This window comes from Engystomops pustulosus, chromosome 3 (genome assembly GCF_040894005.1).
Source record: "Engystomops pustulosus chromosome 3, aEngPut4.maternal, whole genome shotgun sequence".
In the NCBI taxonomy this organism is placed as follows: Eukaryota; Metazoa; Chordata; class Amphibia; order Anura; family Leptodactylidae; genus Engystomops; species Engystomops pustulosus.
In genome coordinates this window covers 112,455,501-112,475,538 of record NC_092413.1, presented here as the reverse complement: position 1 = coordinate 112,475,538, position 20,038 = coordinate 112,455,501, and the positions used below count along the sequence as shown (strand labels likewise).

Genomic DNA, 20,038 nt, shown 5'->3' with positions numbered 1-20,038 from the left:
GTTTGACCCTGTGGGGGCGAACACTTTTGGCCATTAGACAGTGGGTACGAGACAGGGCATCGGCATTCCCATGCAATTTTCCTGCTCGATGTTCCACCGTGAATTTAAAATTCTGGAGCATTAGGAACCACCTTGTGACCCTGGCGTTCCTCTCCTTGGCCTGACTCATCCAGGTTAGGGGAGAGTGATCGGTCACCAGTGTAAACTGCCGCCCTACCAAATAATACCTCAGGGATTCCAGAGCCCATTTGATCGCCAAGCACTCCCTCTCAACTATACTATAGTTCTTTTCAGGAGGTGTGAGCTTGCGGCTCAGGAACGTTACAGGATGCTCCTCACCCTCCACTACTTGGGACAGGACAGCCCCCAAGCCCACGTCAGAAGCGTCAGTCTGCACAATAAAGGTCTTGGTGAAGTTAGGGGTGATCAGTACCGGTCCCTCGCACAAAACCGTCTTAAGTCGCTGAAACGCTCCCTCAGCCTCTTCACTCCACTTTACCATCACCGCCCTGCTACCCTTAGTCAGGTCAGTCAGAGGTGCCGCTATTGTCGCAAAGTCGGGGATAAATCGGCGATAATAGCCCACTATGCCCAAAAAAGCCCTCACTTGCTTCTTGGTCAAAGGTCGTGGCCACTGCTGGATCGCCTCTACTTTGTTTACTTGGGGTTTGATGACCCCTCGCCCAATACGGTACCCCAGGTAACGGGCCTCTTCCAGTCCCAGTGCACACTTTTGGGGGTTCGCTGTCAGCCCTGCCGCCCTCAGGGAGTCTACCACTGTTTGTACTTTGGCCAGATGACTCTCCCAGTCGTTACTATAGACTATAATGTCATCCAAGTAGGCCGAGGCATAACTCCGGTGAGGTTTTAGCACGAGATCCATTAACCTCTGGAATGTGGCGGGAGCCCCATGTAGCCCAAAGGGGAGTACCACGTACTGAAAAAGCCCATCAGGGGTAACAAAAGCGGTCTTCTCTTTAGCCCTGTCAGTCAGGGGTACCTGCCAATACCCTTTCGTCAGGTCAAGGGTGGAGAAGAACCTAGCCTGTCCAAGTCGTTCTATCAACTCGTCAACCCTGGGCATGGGATAGGAATCAAACTTGGACACCTCGTTCAACTTCCTAAAATCATTGCAGAACCGTAGGGAACCATCCGGTTTAGGAATCAACACAATAGGACTCGACCAGTCACTTTTAGACTCCTCGATAACCCCCAGGTCTAACATCTGCCTGACTTCTTCGGCTATGGCAAGCCGGCGCGCTTCAGGGACCCGATAAGGTTTTTGGTGTACCCGGATGTGGGGTTCGGTTATGATGTCATGCTTGATGACTGAAGTACGTCCCGGTAACTTAGAGAACACATCCATATTTCGGAGCACAAACTCCTTCGCTTCCTGAATCTGGGCCCTGGAGAGGGACTCAGAGATCCGTACTTCAGGCACCTTGGCAACGGGTGCACCTACCTCCGGTGTCCCCTTCTTGGAGACAGACGCCTTCTCTACTCCCATGGCCATCAGGGACTCTCTTTCCCTCCATGGCTTTAGGAGGTTCACGTGGTTTATCTGTTCGGGTTTCCTCCTCCCCGGCTGAGATACCCTGTAGGTTACCTTCCCCACTCTCTCCATGACCTCATATGGCCCTTGCCATTTGGCCAAGAATTTGCTCTCCACGGTGGGCACTAGAACTAGCACTCTGTCACCTGGGTTAAAGGTCCTGAGTCTGGCTGTCCTATTGTAGACCCTAGACTGGGCCTCTTGTGCCCTTGTCATGTGTTCCCTTACAAGGGGCATTACCGCCGCTATGCGGTCCTGCATAAGGGAGACGTGTTCTATCACACTACGGTGGGGGGTCCTCTCCTGTTCCCAGGTCTCCTTGGCTACATCCAAAAGCCCACGTGGGGAACGGCCATATAACAGCTCAAAGGGTGAGAAACCCGTGGAGGACTGGGGAACTTCACGTATGGCAAACATCAAATAGGGCAACAAACAGTCCCAGTCCTTCCCATCTTTGCTGACCACCCTCTTAAGCATCCCCTTCAAGGTCTTATTAAACCTCTCGACCAGACCATCTGTCTGAGGATGATACACAGAGGTGCGGAGCTGTTTTACCCGTAGTAACTTGCACATCTCCTTCATTACCCTAGACATGAATGGGGTACCTTGGTCAGTCAAGATTTCCTTGGGGAGGCCTGTGCGTGAGAACACCTGGAACAGCTCCCTAGCAATAGTTTTGGAGGAGGTGTTCCTTAGTGGAATCGCCTCGGGATACCGCGTAGCGTAGTCCAGGATAACTAGGATGTATTGGTGCCCCCTGGAGGACTTGACTATGGGGCCAACCAGATCCATTGCAATCCGTTCAAAGGGCACTTCTATGATCGGAAGCGGAACCAAAGGACTCCTGAAGTGGGAGACCGGGGCAGTAAGTTGACACTCAGGGCAGGAGCTACAATACCGGGTTACCTCCTCCCAAACCCCGGGCCAGAAAAACCGCTGCAGGATCCTCTCTCGGGTCTTCTCAGCACCTAAGTGCCCTCCCAGCACATGTTTGTGTGCCAACTCTAGCACCAACCTACGGTGAGATTGGGGTACTACAAGTTGCTCAACCTCCTCACCCCGTATCTGGTCGACCCTGTACAACAGTTCCCCAATAATCACCATTCGGGGGTATATTTTATCAGCCCCTGGTATTTGGAGTACCCCATTTATCACCTTGACATTCTCTCGTGCTTTAACCAAGGTAGGGTCCTGTAGCTGTGCAGCCCCAAAATTGTCCCGGGAAATCTCAAGGTCCAGCATGTCGGCCACCTCCTCGTGGGCCTCGACCTCACCAGCAAGGACCTCTAGGGGAGAAAATTCATCACATGGGGTCACCCCTACTGCTGGTGTGTGTACATCGGCCTCAAAGGGTTCGGGGGCCAAGGCCGGACACACCTGATGTCCATTGTCTGCAACAGTTCCTGAGGTGGGTCTTCGGCTCCAGAGGTCCCAAAACACGGGTAAGTCTCTGCCGATAATAGCCTCATGGAAAAGGGTCCCCACCACCCCCACTTCATGGGTAACAGAACCACAAGGGGTATGTAGGTTGATGACGGCAGTGGGATATTCGCGAGTGTCCCCATGTATACATAACACTCCCACTTTCCGCCCGCTGTACAGTCCAGGGTCAACCAAAGTTCCCCGCACCAGGGTGACCAGACTCCCGGAGTCTAGCAAGGCTTCCACTGTGTGACCACCGATTGTGACCATGCATACTTGGGGTTCTGCATCCGTGACTGACTCCGCCGACAGAACCGGTCGGGCAAACAGCGACACTCGCCGGGCCTGGCTGCAGTCCATTGGCTCCACTGACAGTGGACAGTTGGCAGCAATATGGCCCATTTCATGACACCGCCAGCACTGGATACGGCCATGACCTCTGTCACGAGCCTCACTGGGTTTCTGGGTATCCACGCCCCCCAATGAACCCCCTCCCAACCTGACATGTCTCCCCTTTTCCGCAGTAGCAGTCTTACCGGCTGGTTTGGTGACCCTGTCACTGGCACTGCTTCGTGAGGGAGAGGTAAGTAGAAGGTCCTCCGTAGCCCGATGCCTCTCTACAAGGGACACCAAGATCCTCAGCTTTTGTGGGGCCGGCCTGCCCAACCCACCGCTGGAGCCGAGAGGGCAGAGAACGGGTGAATTTGTCGAGGACCACTCTCTCTACCATCTGTGCGGGGGTGCAGTCCTCTGGTTGCAGCCACTTCCGGACCAGATGGATCAGGTCATGCATTTGGGAGCGTGGGGGTAACTTTTCTGAGTAAGCCCACTGGTGGACCCGGCTGGAGCGGACTTGAACGGTGACCCCAAGACGAGCCAGAATCTCCGCCTTTAGCTGGGGGTACTTACGGGCCTCCGTCTCACTTAGGTCGTAGTAAGCCTTCTGCGACTCGCCGGTCAGGAACGGTGCCAGGACATCTGCCCACTGCTCAGCCGGTAACTCCTCTCGCTCAGCTATTCGTTCGAACACCGTGAGATAAGCCTCCACGTCGTCGGTCGTCGCCATTTTTTGCAAAGCCTTCTGTACCGCAGCCCGTGCGGAATGCTGGACCACCGGGTACCCCTGCAGACCAGTACGGGACCCCTCAGCAGTCGTCGCCTGCGGTGCTGCCATCATGCCAGAAAACTTCTCCATCAACAGCTGGAACATGGCTCGGTATTCTTCCTGCTGCTGGCGGGACCTCTCCTCCTGCAGCTGAAACATGGCTTGCTGCTGGCGGTGCCTCTCCTCCTGCTGCTGGATCATGGCTTGCTGCAGCTGCCGATTAGCCAGGGACTCTTCCTGCTGCTGTTGCCGATTAGCTCTGGCCTCCTCCTGCTGCTGGCGGGATCTCTCCTCCTGTTGCAGGAGCATGGCTTTAATAAAGTCCTCCATCTTGGCTTTATCCTGCACTTTGCCTGCTGCTTTCACCCAGGCCATGCAATGTTGCAGGATGTAGCGAGCCTGTCGGGTGTATGTCTTTTGAACTGCCCGCATCCTCCACCATATGTGGGGATTTGGCCCAGTAGAGACCGTGGGAGCGGGGTGCTAGGATGCAGTTTCAAGACAGGGACACCAGGATACAGTCCAAACAGGTCTCGTCTGCGTTTATTGCAGCAAAATAAAACCAGCCTTTACATACAGGTATTTAAATAAACAAAAGAAAACCTACCCGTCAGGGTGCTAACTATACAATGAGTCCACTAACTCACGCTAAACAAAAATCACGTGGCTGCTCCAGACACACAGGTCAGAGCTGTGTCCTCTCAGCCTCCTTCCACAGAGAGACAACCCACTCAGCTCTGCTGAGTCCTTTTATCCAGGCTAATTAGGCTGCTCCCATCACCTGTGTCCAAGGTGCTGGACAAACCCACCTCAGCACTAAGGCCTTGCATAGAAGCAAAACCTAGGGGAAACATACCGCCCATCCACAGTTAACCCCTTCAGTGTCTCACACAGTGTTGTGGGGTCAATTCTGGTTTCATTTAAGGAGTTTCATTTAAGATGGTGGATGCAGTTTGCTGGCAGGGAGCTGGGTATACTTTTCTATTCTTTTAAAACTGAATGAAATTCATGTTAATTATAAAATAAGATGTGAACCTATCACTAGCTCTAAATGTAAAATTCAAACAACAAGTTCCCTTTAAGGGTGGTCTATATAACAATACCATTTACATGTAAGGTGATCACTGGCATTAGACTGTGCATAAAGTGACTTAATGACTGACAACAGAGTTTCACTTTTTCTGTTAATGAAGTCATGGATTTTTGTTCTTAACAATGCGCACAACCTAATAATTAAGTAAGGCACATTCAGCATCTTCTGCCAATTGACGATTCTGTACTTGTCCTAGAAGCTTTGTCAGGAAGTTTATTGGCACACCCACCCTGAAACACACCTAGTTAACCCTTGCTACTCGCCAAAACAAAGGTATGTAATCATAGCTAAACTGAAAACTGGAAGCCAGCTCTTGGCTGTGTCATCTGATCCATCTGCATTCTAAAGTAGGCTTTTGTATCACAGAAGATAATTCATTTGTCAGCACCGATATATCAAAGGACAGGAAAGAGAGCATTTTACAAGTTGGAAAAAGTCCCAGAAAGGTCGAAGTGATTGAGTCTTACAGGTTAATACAGTGGTGATCTGTGTTGCTAGAATTCTTTGATGTCTACTCTATTCTAAAACCAAAGGCTGGACCTCTCATTTTGCCATGGTAAGTGAGAAAACTCTTCATGAATTTTATCTTGAGGCGCTTTATCCGATTGAAAATTATGCATATTAATCGAAAAAGTACAAAACTTTTGGGTTTTTTTGCATGCAGGACATGTCAGGCTTGTTGATGTGCTGTATGCTGAGAACAGATAGTTCTTTGTGCCTTGTGAAGCTTGTCTGACCAGTATCTGTTTGTGTTACTAAACATTGCTATTTAAGACAAAAATGTGAAAAGTGCTCTCCATGGAAACTGTTCCCACATCACCGCAAACCCTGGAAGGTTAAGGATAAGTGATGTAGAAATTTACAATAAGCAGATCATCAATAGCATGTTTTGTGTAAGCAACTTATTGCAGCAAAGTTAATAATATAGTACATTTCCTACACCCAGTAAACTATCACCTGCTCTTTAACTGCTTATATACAATACAACCTATACAGTGATGATTCACCTGCTAGTATCTGCACATTATATACAAATAAACTTTCAAACCACTTGTATCACAATATAATGCATATAATTCCCATAAATTTTAAGAACTTTTTAATTATCTTTCCCAGTTTCACAATTCTGGTTGAGAACTGCACACAGGAAAAAACATCAGAAGGGCTCCTGAGTTGTAATGATGCTGCAACCGTACATAGATAACTTTGGAAAAGATGGGTCTATTATACTAAATACACAACCCCAAAAAATGAACAGACGCCCTCTGTGTGTGGTCCACTTTTAGGATTGGTTGTTAAAAGACTGTAAGATAAAAAAATATATATAGGTTTTATCACTAAATTAAAAAAAAATTAATGAAAGATTATTTTATCTGAAAAGGAAAAAAGACTGGCAAATGGAGCAGACCCAGAACAAAGATTTATAACTCTTCAAAAAACAGAGTTAGCCTTTGTTTATGTCAATTTAGCCCATATTAATGTGGAAGCTAGACATATGATATAAGAAATCTGAGAATTCATCACAGATTTTTTTTTGTTAGAGATATGTAACTGCATTTAACTATAGCATGACACTGCTGGCAATAGTCAATACAATGCATAATCTTTAAGTACAATTAAATAGTACAATTATGGACATGCAACTTTGTGGATGTGAAAACACACCTCACAGTTGTGATAAATATTCCCCTATTCCTTCCTGGCATGTCCTTCAGCCTGTTCTCACACATCAGTGATAAGACAGGCATCCATGACAACAACTAGTATGTTTTAGAAATAGCTTCTGTACTTGGGAACCACTATTGCAACTTTGGAAATGGATAGCACAGGAATTGTGAGGGCTAAAGGAAAAATCCATACTATTCCAGAATCAGTGGAACAGTGCCTTGTAAAGGATAAAAAAGTGAAGGTGATGAAAGGTATTCTTTAATTTAATCCCTTAATGATCTGGCCCTTTTTTTTCATTTCCATTTTTCACTCCCTACCTTCAAAATCTATAACTTTTTTATTTTTACACGTAAAGAGCTCTGTGATGGCTTGTTTTCTGCACTTCATAGTGATGGTATTTCTTATTCCATGGCATGTACTGGAAAGCAGGAACGAAAATTCCAAATGCAGAAAAATGGTGAAAAAACGCATTTGCACGTTTTCTTGTGGGCTTGGATTTTGTGTTTATGATTTTTACTGTTTATATATATCAGTTCTAGGGAAAGGGGTTTAAAAAAAATATATATATATTTCTTTTTACTATTTTTCATACCCCCTAGGGTACTTTAACCATAGGTTATCTGATTTTCCACCTCATTCATTAAAATGAACCCGAGGATGTCATAGCGACCGATTGTGGCTCCCCGATGACGTCACGGGGAACGACGATCATCACCAAGATTGCACCATCTACCGGAAAACACCAAAGACTTACCGGCTATGGAGAGGGCTCAGCCCTTTCCATGCATCCGCCCCCAACGCGCGCCTAGTATTATGGCGCATCATCGGGAAGGGGTTAAAGGACATCTACCACTAGGATCAAGGATTGTAAACCAAGCACACTGACACAGTGGTGTGTGCCCCCTTTGGCAGGGCATGCTCTTCTTTTTGCTTCTTTTTTACTAAAAAAAAGTTTTTTAAATTATGTAGATTAGCATGAGGGGCTTTGGGCTCCATAGTGGTGAATGCTCCACAGTGGTCATTTGCATAATTTATAAAGCTTTATTTTTCCTTAAAAACATGGGCATAGGAAGCTTAAAGAAGAGTGTATCCTGCAAGAGGGGCACACACCAGAATGTCAGTGTGCGAGGTTTAATAATCCTTGATCCTGGTGGTAGATGTCCTTTAAAGGGTTTCTCCACTTTCAGAAAATAATTAATATTGTTTGTTAAATGAAAAGTTATACAATTTTCCAATATACTTTTTTTTAATCAGATAATTTTTATTGAGTATGTACATATGTAATGAATGCAATAAACACATGGCTTTAAGATCTAACAATAGCAGTCCCATCATTAGCCTGATGTAAAGATCAGTGGATCCCCTGGACCACCGCGGGAGGTGGTACTAGCCGACACCTGGGATTGGAGTCTAAATGGCACCTGGTCTTCACCAGAGCCGCCCGATTTGCTGCGGCAGGGTACCACCGGCTGGTTCCACAGGTGTGACTAGCCCGCGGTGGCAGCCGAGGTCGAGGTACCTTAACGGAAGACGGGGTCAGGTCCAGGCACAGGGTCAGGGCAGGCGGCAGAGATGCAAGGTCAAGTCCAATCCGGGGTCAGCAACGGGAGGTCCAGGCAGATGGGAATGGTAACACAGGCACACAGCAACATGGAGGAACTTTGGTAACACAGGAACACGGAGGGACTCAGGTAACACAGGTAACACTGCAACATAGGACTCAGGAACGCAGGAATACACTGGAACGCAGGAATACACTGGAACGCAGGGATATCGCCTGGAAGCTTTCTCTTAGACTGTGAGGAAACAAAGATCCGGCAGAGCAAGAAGGGAGTTGCCGTATTATAAGGTGGTGGTTTTCAGCCGGCGCACCAATCAGCGGTGCGCTGACCTTTTAAATTTTCGGCAGCCGCCGCGCACACAGCAGTCTGAGGAGAATAGCAGGAGCCGTGACAGGTGAGTCTGCCGTGGGGGCTTCAGCGGGGGCATAAGGAAGACCATGGGTCGCCCGCGATCAGAGATAGGGATCGCGGGAGCACCCTTGACACCTGATAAGGGCTAAATTATAAAGCAACATACATTACTCACAGTACACTAACAGAAAGAAAGAACCCCCCAGAACTCAAGAGCCATCTCCCCAGGGTAGAACTCCCCATTTCTTGTAAGATACAAGAAAACATTATAGTAATTTTTTATGTGGCAAAAGACAGTTGATACTCTAGACTCATTCTGAGATGTAGAGAAGCCCTTCGGGGTAGTCTCAGTGTATACATCCATTTGACCCAATATTTTTTCATATTTTGGAATACTGTTTCTTTTCAGATATGTCCCATACTCTATTCCTATCATTGTATTCTTTCTATGTATGTATTCTCACATAGTAGGACAAAGTCTTATCCAGTGTGCCTATGTAACTTTCCTAGTCTGGTCCCATTAGATTTTCCACATTTAATATCCCCAAAAGGCAAGACATAGGGGCTCATTTATTTACCCGGTCCTGTCGCGATCCAGCGGCGCGTTCTCTGACGACGATTCGGGTCTTCCGGCGATTCACTAAGGTCGTACGTCCAACTTCCTGCAGGTGTCGCTGCTGCGCTGAGGTCCGCCGGAGTTCACCATCTTCTTCCTGGTGCATGTGAGTGCTTGATTTTGCGACACAATTCGTTTTTTAAATTCCACAGTTTTTCCTTTTAAACATTATCAGGATCAAAAATCATGTTAGTGGTCCCAGAAGTACCACAATGTATAATTACCCCTCTTGTGGCTCTACACTTAATAATGTCTTTCTCTTGTGGCCCCAAAACTTTACCATAGCCCCCAAGACTGTACAATCCCCTCCCGTGTTGACCCCCATTATATAAAAGCCTCACTGTATAATGTTTCCTATTGTACTTCCCACATTGTAAAATTTATCCCATTCCTGTGGACTCCTCTCCACTGTATAATCACATTTGTGTGCCCAACATACAATATAAATCCCCTTTTCCTTTTCTCCCCCCACTGTATATTGCCCTCATCCAAGTGGCCCCATCTGTAGTGGCATATGATGTAATGTAATGACAGCTGAGACATAAAAGGAGCTTTGTAAAGTGTCTAATGACTTGACTCTTTACAGAAAGTCCTACTCAGATAGTGGAATCATCAAAGGAAATCTGCTATAGGTATGGAAAGAGTAAATCCTTGAATTTATGATCCATTTTGACACATATTTAGGCGGTCTAGTTTATTTCAAATTCAAAATATTAGAAAGAATTTTCATAAATTGCTACAAGTCATATTACAGAACAATGCCATATGGCTTTATAGAGTCTGTGGATGATGTATGAATGTCATTGGGAGAATATACTATATTATACTAAGAGGGTCTATAATTGTTTTTATATTAAACCAAAAGCCGAGAAAATCACAAAATGTTGTTTTCTTTCTTCAGTGAACAGTTTATGACTACAATGGATACACAGATTACTGCTTCATTGCCTGCATTGTGCTGTAAAGCTGTGTTTTCTTAGTTGAAGAATTCAAGCAATCTGTAACTAACAGGCTAAAAGCAATTATACCTCTTTCGTCTGCAATTTTTACAAGCCAGACTATACATGTCAGTTAACATATCGTAAGTTAGATTGAAGGTTACTCTCAGCATTGTTTAACGCACACCAAGCCATAAACAGTGTTTTTGTTATTGTTTGATGCAAATATTGAAGAAGCTCTGCAGGGAAAACTGAAAATTCAGTTAAGTTTTATGTATTTTCTTGGAGCCCGGGAGGACTATATTATTCCTTATGTACATCAGTGGCAAACACAGAACCATGAGCAAATGGTCTTCCACCAAAGGCATAACTTGTATACCAAGCCCCCAACTACTGTATAGTTTATTGTAATAAACTTTGTATATGGAAAACATACAATATGAGCTCCTAAGGCTGGGGTGTAACAGCACCCCGTGCACATCCACAGTTTTACATTTGGCATTTTTTCCATCGAAATGACGACAGTTGGTGGACTCTACAGTGAAAATAAATGATTTTATAGCGACTACAAATCACTGCTGTGCGAATCTGTACCTGTCCTGTATGCTGCAAAACCCATTGGAAACCCTTTTCTAATTCTACAACTGCCCCAATTATCTTGCTTGGAAAACTCTACACACACGTGCTGCAGAATGCTGCTGTTGTTACGGGATACATTTTTTAGTTGTAGAAATAACTGCAGCATATCTGCCGTGTGTAAATTCACATGTCAGATTCTAAAAATCAAGTCTGGTCATTAAGCTGAAAACAAGTGTGGGTGATAAGGGGTTAAACCTCCATTCCCTCCACAAAAGAGTACCTTGTTTTCTTTAAACAATTCACTTTTAATTTAATTTTACAAAAACTGTAATGATTATAATATTAGAGAACAGCAATGACTGTAGCATATAGAAAGATTATACCTATATTGAAGGTTACAACAGTTACCAATCAGTAGGACTTGCACAGGCCTCTGCTTTGAATGACTTTAGTACATCTGTGGCCACAGGACATCACTAGTCTCTCAAACTGCTCTGGTGGGATTTTGCTCCACTCTTCCATAGTTCTGTGACTGTTGTGGGTTTCTTGGACATCAAGTATTTTTCAGAGGTTTACAATTTGGTTTAGATCAGGTCTCAAGACTGGCCATTTAATTGTTTCAGTGTTTTCTGTTTCAAAGAACTGTTTTTACATGGTCTTGCATGAAAATTGCCTTTTCTTTATGAAAATGAAAAATCGCATCTAAAGTTTGAAGCAGTTAATAGTAGCATCATCTCTGATCGGCACGTAGAGGGGAAACAGTCTCACCTGCAGGATTGTGAGCATATATATTATCAATCGGAAAGATCCTCTAGGCTGTAGGTATAAGGGCCTTCATAGAAAACAGGCATATTGCGATTGTAAATCAAGCCCTCTAGGTTTTACCACCAGCTCAGGGGCACGGCGATGGGGAACCCCTGTGCTCCCACTTATGCCAATTTGCTCCTGGGCTGGTGGGAGAAGACCATAATATTTGGGGACTCTCCACCTAGAGGCCTTGACAAGGTAGAGTTATTTTTGAGGTACATAGATGACATATTTGTCCTGTGGAGAGGTGACAGGGAATCATTTTGTACCTTCGTGAAAGAACTTAATGTCAATAATATTGACTTACACTTTACATGCGAGATACCTCAGGTGTTCCTTGATGTGTTAATTACAAAAAATTCCATGGGTCTACTCCAGACTACCGTCTTTCGGAAGCCCACGTCCACCAATGCACTGCTACGGTGGGAGAGTAATCACCCAGCCTGTCTACGTAAAGGTATCCCCAAAGGACAATATTTGCGGATGAGACGCAATTGTAGCGATTTTAAGGACTTTAAAGCTGTGTCAGATGATCTACAACACAGATTTAAAGAGAGGGGGTACCCAGATCACTGCGATCAGCATTCCAACATGCAGCAGGGAGTGATAGACATGACCTGTTAATGACTAATGTACACAGACAGAGACCCACTAATGAAACAATTAGACTCATTACCACCTTTGACAACGGGGTCAATATGGCCAAGGACAGTGATGGCCAACCTATGACACGCGTTTCAGTGCTGACACGCATAGCCATTTTCAGTGACACGCGGCCGCCGGAGAGTTAAGTTTCATCCTTGGCTCCTACACGCCCAGGTGCATTAGACGGGAGGCTGAGAGATTGTCCAGCACATTGTAATAAATAGATGATGTGGAGAATCCCCATATACTGCCATACTCTAGTATACTGTAGTATGGCAGTACATGGTAGGATCAATCACACAATTTAGGATTAAAGTACCCTAGAAGTTAAATAATTATAAATATTTGTTATTTAAACTATAAATATCACAAAATTATGTTTTTTTGTCAAGGTGACACACCACCCGAGTTATGCTCGGTTTTTTGGCGAATTTTGACACACCAAGCTTAAAAGGTTGCCCATCACTGGCCAAGGAGATCCTGACAAAACACTGGTCTATACTCATGATGGATCCCGATCTAAAGGATGCGGTCTGTGACAGACCATTAGTCACCTTCAGACGCGGGAGATCTATACGCGACAGGCTGGTACATAGCCATTTCGTGGCTCCCACATCCCCCAGGACCTGGCTGCAGCGGAAAATATCAGGCTGTTTCAGGTGTAGTGGATGCATTGCGTGTCCCTGACTGACCACAGGGAAAACGTTTGTTGGCAATAACACCAATAGGGAGTATTTGTAAACAACAGGTGGAGCAGGCACTACTGCAAATGTGAACAATGTCCACGCATCCCCAAAGTCAATATGCAAAAACACTACAGAAAAAGATGGGATGCGGACAAAGACTGCTGTAGAGGCCTGACTGTAGAGGAAATGGGTCTGCCTCCACATCCCTCTCCGTCTGACTCTGCCTGGCTGCCTATTCGGATCTTACTCCGTCTGGACTGGTATCACTCATGCTCTGTCCCCTTTAGGAACCTTGCATTTCCTCTACAGTCACCAGTTCCTGTTATTATTTCTTGTTGTCCTGTGTATAATTGTTTTTTGATATGAATAAAATTTTGTTACATTGTCTAGTCCCTTGTACGCATCCCAACTTTTTTTGTAGTGTTTTTACCAATAGGGAGTATACCATCAAAGATTTTATAAATTGTAGATCGAGGGGAGTTATCTATAAGGCGACTTGTGCATGTGGACTGGAATACGTGGGAAAGACCATACAGGAATTCAGGAGAAGAATTGGGGACCACTTGGGGGATATCGCCAACAATCGGGATACCCCTATAGCTTGCCATATCCACAGTGTGCACAATGGACAAGTGGATGCTACTATTAACTGCGTTTTTTGCTATTTTTGTAAACAATGTAATGTTAACACCTTGTAAATAATGTAATGTTAACACCTTGTAAACAATGTAAAGTTTGAAGCCTCATAACATACTACAAAAATGAGAGGATGCATAAAAACCATGTCAACATAAAGCAGACATTCGGCAAATGTTAGTTATCAAGTTATATACGACTGTCGAAAAAGTTTGAATTTCAAAAATCGGGAATTATTTTATTATTTAAATAGCATCAATTTGAGGGGGCTATATTTTAATTATCTACACTTTTTCTTGGAGGGATAATTAAAAAAATATTTACAAAAATTTACACCAGAGTACAACATTAAGGGTGCAGTCACACGTTGCAGTTAAAAAAAACTTTGAAGTAGTTTTAGGTGTAGTTTTGTTAATTTAACAGGTGAAAGACATTTGTTGAACAGGTTTCCCCTTCAAAATCAAATTCACCCATTCCTATCATGTCCTTCACCTGTTAATTTAACATAGCTGCACCTAAAACCACCTCAAAACTGATGCAGTAACTGCAACGTGTGTAACTGCACCCCAAGTGTTATGGGATAGCATGATTATTCTAACAACGAACTTATATACAGACAGTCCCCTACTTAAGAACAAACGACTTACAGACGACTCCTAATTAAAGACGGACCCCTCTGCCCACTGTGAACTCTGGTGAAGCTCTCTGGGTGCTTTATTATAGTCCGTGGCTGCAATGATCAGCTGTAAGGTGTCTGTAATGAAGCTTTATTGATAATCCTTGGTCCAATTACAGCAAAAAATTTTGAAACTGTAATAGTCACTGGGGCAAAAACATTTTTGTCTGGAGCTACAATGGTAAAATATACAATTTTTATATACAAATTCAACTTAAGAACAAACCTATGGAACCTATCTTGTATGTAACCCAGGGACTGCCTGTAGTTTTACTCATTTTGTATAGTATGATCAAAACTTAAAAGACTTATTGGGGCACATTAACTTACCTGTCCACGTCGCTATCCCCGATCCGGAATGTCCGACGATCATGGATTATGCAGCGATTCACTTGAGTGTGGGCCCCATATCCTGCATGTGTCGCTCCCCGCTCAGGTCCACCAGAGTTGACCTTCTTCTTCCTGGTGTATGTAAGTGCATTGGTTGCAACACAATTTGAATAGTAAATCCCGCGCTTAGTCCGAATCAGTCGGATCATCCGACGCCCCCCCCATTTCTGTTGCATGAAAGCCATCGCGATTGTGCCAAAATCAGATCGGACAAAATCCCTTTCTAAATACCTGTCACAGCGGTGCAAAGCCAAAAATTTCTAAATTCCAACGAAAGTGTGTTTGGTGGGAGTAAATAAGCCCCCCCCCCATTGTGTTGCAATGCCTTGAGAGCTGTAACTATATATTTTGGAGACAGTGGAGCTACACTTTATGATCACTGTATATTCTATTTTTTGGGTGGTGCTGCATGTGTTCATGTGCAATAATGTTGAAAATATGACATAACTAGGAGCTTTTAGGAGTGCGCAATGCATTTGCTTCTCTTACTGGGCAAAGGAAGATCAGTGGGGCAGACTCTGAAAGCAACCTCTCAGAAGCATTTAAAGTGTTAAACAGCCACATATATCTTAAATTGTGGGTGCTACAGCTTGGTGCCAACTATAATGTGCAGATGATACCTGCTGCCTATGTACATTTATTTTAGAGAGGTTTCAAGGTAGGTCATCTTCAGGGGCGTAACTTGAGGGGGTGCAGAGGATGCGGTCACTACCGGGCCCAAGAGGCTTTGGGGGCCCATAAGGTATCACTTTCCCATATGAGAAGACTAGTACTATGAACCATACATTATAGTCGGGGGCCTGGCACAGACTTTGCACTGGGGCCCATCAGCGTCAAGTCACCCCACTGGTCATCTTTAATAAAGAAATCAGAAGGTCTTAGTGTTTTTCATATTTTTATGTGTAGAGCATACTGTTGGCATTCTTTTTAGCATAAATTTACTGACCGTTACATGCAAAGTAGTAGCTTCCTGTGGTCTCAGAAAAAAAATGTTCCTTCCTTACTGAAATTTCCATAATATTTATTTCTGTGGGTTTAGTAAATTTAAATGGAACCCATGCAACTGAGCTACACAACCAACATGTTTTTATTCACATCTTTATAAAGCACAAATAGAAATTATGCTTCATTATAAAAAAAAAAGGCACTTTTTATTATTATAATGGTGCGTGTATGCAAAGCCAAACTTGGGTGCCTAGGGCCCTTCAGTAAACTGGATTCTGGGAGCCCATCCTATTGCGTTATAGAAATATTACCTATATTAAAAAGGATAAGTGAATAGTTCAGGATCCAGAAATTTCTAGGCACTGACAGGGCAGTAAGGTTCATGGTTTATAGGTAGAGGCCGCAGTGGCGATGTTATTTCAGGAAATTACTGCTGGGGAGGTTATGTGCTAGGGGCTTTTTATGGTGGATGCATTGATAGGTGCTTCTGCTGCTCTTTTTTCCTCTCCATCAAAAAACTTGTAAGCACACCTTACGGGAAGGTACTATGGTTTAACAGAGTTGATAATTGTATATACTGGTTGAATATACAATCAAAGATAATCAGGGATGAACCCAGCCTAGATGCTATCTGAGTAAAAATATAGAACCTTGGTCCAAAAGTTATAAATTATGTTATGACCTAGCTGTATAACCTTTAGTAGGAGGCCTAAACATGCCATTTTCCCCATTAACCAGCAGGAGGTGCAGCAGGAGGGGCAAAAATCTCAACTTGTCTCATGGCAGTGGTGCCCCTCAACATAATAGAAGACAAAGGTAATAGACTTCACCCCCATTTACCTTCTCTAATCTCAGATGATCAAGTAGGATTTGTGGAGGGCAGGGAGGCTTGTGATAATAATATGAACAAGACATTTTTCCTGATTTCCCATGCTTAAAAGCAAAACATCCCGGCCTGTTTACTTTCAGTTGAAAAGTAGTTTGACCGAGTGAGTTGGTCATTTCTTCACTGTACTTGTATTGGTCCTCTATTGTTGGGGAAAATGATTCTCTATACCTCCCCTTTGGCTCACGTTCGTGTCAATGGACATTCACACTCACCGGCCACTTTATTAGGTACACCTGTCCAACTGCTCGTTAACACTTAATTTCTAATCAGCCAATCACATGGCGGCAACTCAGTGCATTTAGGCATGTAGACATGGTCAAGACAATCTCCTGCAGTTCAAATCGAGCATCAGGATGGGGAAGAAAGGTGATTTGAGTGCCTTTGAACGTGGCATGGTTGTTGGTGCCAGAAGGACTTGTCTGAGTATTTCAGAAACTGCTGATCTACTGGGATTTTCACGCACAACCATCTCTAGGGTTTACAGAGAATGGTCTGAAAAAGAAAAACCATCCAGTGAGCGGCAGTTCTGTGGGCGGAAATGCCTTGTTGATGCCAGAGGTCAGAGGAGAATGGGCAGACTGGTTCGAGCTGATAGAAAGGCAACAGTGACTCAAATCGCCACCTGTTACAACCAAGGTAGGCAGAAGAGTCTCGATTTCTGCTGCGACATTCGGATGGTACGGTCAGAATTTGGCGTCAACAACATGAAAGCATGGATCCATCCTGCCTTGTATCAACGGTTCAGGCTGGTGGTGTCATGGTGTGGGGAATATTTTCTTGGCACTCTTTGGGCCCCTTGGTACCAATTGAGCATCATTGCAACGCCACAGCCGACCTGAGTATTGTTGCTGACTATGTCCATCCCTTTATGACCACAATGTACCCAACATCTGATGGCTACTTTCAGCAGGATAATGCGCCATGTCATAAAGCTGGAATCATCTCAGACTGGTTTCTTGAACATGACAATGAGTTCACTGTACTCAAATGGCCTCCACAGTCACCAGATCTCAATCCAATAGAGCATTTTTGGGATGTGGTGGAACGGGAGATTCGCATCATGGATGTGCAGCCGACAAATCTGCGGCAACTGTGTGATGCCATCATGTCAAAATGGACCAAAATCTCTGAGGAATGCTTCCAGCACCTTGTTGAATCTATGCCACAAAGAATTGAGGCAGTTTTGAAGACAAAAGCGGGTCCAACCCGTTACTAGCATGGTGTACCTAATAAAGTGTATAACTGTTGTGGATTTACATTGATACACACCAGGGGTGCCCTCTTTCCCTCTTGTTGTATGTCATAACCATGAAACATTTGGCGGAAGCCCTGTGGAGAAATATCAGCATCCATGGTATTCCATTTCATCGAGCCAACTGCAAACTTGCATTATATGCAGATGATGACCTACTTTTGCACGTAACAAACTCTCTCACCTCCTTTCCCTCCATTATCTTCTTCGAAAGACTTTACAGACTTTGACGGACTATGGTACATGATGACAATATGGTTCGGAAGGATCATTGGCATAAAAATAGACATTCTTCCTCATTTCCAATAAATATTCTAGGTTGCCTCGGTTCTCTCGCCACCTTCTTTTTTTAAACAGCTGGAAAAAGACTCAATGATACCATAGAGCATCTGTCTTCTCTAGAGTGGTTGATTGTTTCAAGCATGCCCCCTCTAAACAGTGTATCCATTTGGAGGAGTAAATTTCACAAATGTCTCTCAGTCCTTTGGGTTGTGCCGCAGTTCGACAGTGTGGATACTCTTCCACATATCACTCATCAATTTATTTTGTCTCTATTCTTCACGTTTGGTGGATATGACTGAGGCCCTTACTTTTCTGTATTGCAAGGTTTACCCTTTTCTCTTCCTTGTCTGGCTCACAACTGCAGAAGTAGACCTTCTTTCCATGATCCCAGGCTCCTTATCTTCTCTCAAGAAAGGTCTCTTCTGAAATGTCTTTATGGCAGCAAGAACTGTGATCCTGCGACATTGGAAATCTACCTCTTGCCCACCCCTTGCCAAGTGGCTGACTGAGATTAATTGCTTGAGAAGGATGGAGGAAATGATGGCTGATGATGCTAACCATCCTAAGGCATTCTTCTGCACCTGGTCTACCTAGGAGATGCCTTGCCAAAATGCCTTAGAGAGAACAGAACTATTCCTATAGCTGAGGTTTAGACCCTCAGTGCTCTCTCTTGTTCTAGAATAGCTTCTGCTGCCCTGATTACCGGCGCCTAGGACATAACCACCTGCCCTTCTTAGACCTCACTCCCTTTACTTTTTTCCCCTTCTTCTCTTGTGAACCTCTATCTTCTTTGCCATCACCTGTCATTTACTCTTGTTTCCATCTGGTCCTCTAATTTACATTGTTCATTTTATTTTCAATAAATTTTGAAGTTTGATTATTAAGACTGCCTGTTCAACTCTGCATTGTCTTAAGTGTTTAATGCTAAATAATTAACATATTTTTACATATATTACACAATGATGCATGGGATACGGTCTCCAACTCTTTGCTAGGTACGTTTAACCCAGCCAGCGCACAGTCCATGGTTTTCAAGGACAGATCATGGATGTGTGGCACAGACCTATGACTGCCTGCTCTAAAATTGCACCTCCTATTATGTGGGTTATGTAATGGCAGAAAATTGCACAAAATCTTTTCACTATTGAATCATTTTTGGTGCATATTTTACAATGGAGCCACCCCCTTCAACATAATACTTGTATAAATGTATATATGGAGAAAAATGGATACATGGAGCAAAAGGGGCATTGCCATTTCACCAAATGAATTTTATGGTTTGTAAAATGAAAAGTTATACAATTTTCCAATATACTTTCTGCCTCAATTCCTCAGTTTTTTTTTTTTTATAACAGGTGCACGAATTGTTATAACACACAGCTCTGATTACTATCTGTGATATAACGAGCCGTGCACCTGTGTGACCATGGTCAGATCTCTGTCCACTGGAAGTAAACATAGAAGCTTTCTGTAGATGGAGAACAAGCAGAAATCTAGTAGTCTGTGAGGAATTGATACAGAAAGTTTATGGAAAATTGTACTTATCTAATATATAAAGTTGAGTGTGTGTATGTTAGTAAGTATGTTCTCTTAAGGAATCTGTGCTGCGCGTTTACAATCACCAAATTTTGCACAGCTGCTCTCAGTGACTAGTGAACGTCAGTGAACGTCATAGACTAGGTTTTGAGCCGAAACTTTCCAAACTTTCCAAAATACACTTATTAACCACCATATATAGGAGCCATTGTCTGCTGCTGCTGTGGCAGTTAGAAGCTGAGCCATGATTGGTTGCTATTCTGCCACAGGTTATTAATATTAGCTCTGAGCTTTGATAGGTTACTATAGGTAATGATTATAAGACAACTTATGTATGATGTAAAATGGATGGGGATACAGAGATAGGGGGAGATTTATCAGAAATGTCTGAGGAACTGTTTTTGTCCA

The 20,038-nt window shown here is 44.0% G+C and overlaps 1 protein-coding gene across 2 annotated transcripts in view; it reads left to right on the top strand.

The window, feature by feature from the left end:
* Window positions 1-20,038, top strand: part of CRYBG1 (crystallin beta-gamma domain containing 1) — a 195,140-nt gene that overhangs the window by 87,333 nt on the left and 87,769 nt on the right. Inside the window, exon 1 of one of the 2 annotated variants that reach the window (XM_072141863.1) lies at window positions 5,454-5,728. The exons of the other annotated variant lie outside the window; for it this stretch is intronic. Coding sequence (XP_071997964.1) covers window positions 5,726-5,728 — 3 coding nt within the window. The 5' untranslated portion in view covers window positions 5,454-5,725. Of the gene's footprint in view, window positions 1-5,453; window positions 5,729-20,038 lie in introns of those variants that run through there. 2 annotated transcript variants of the gene reach the window in all.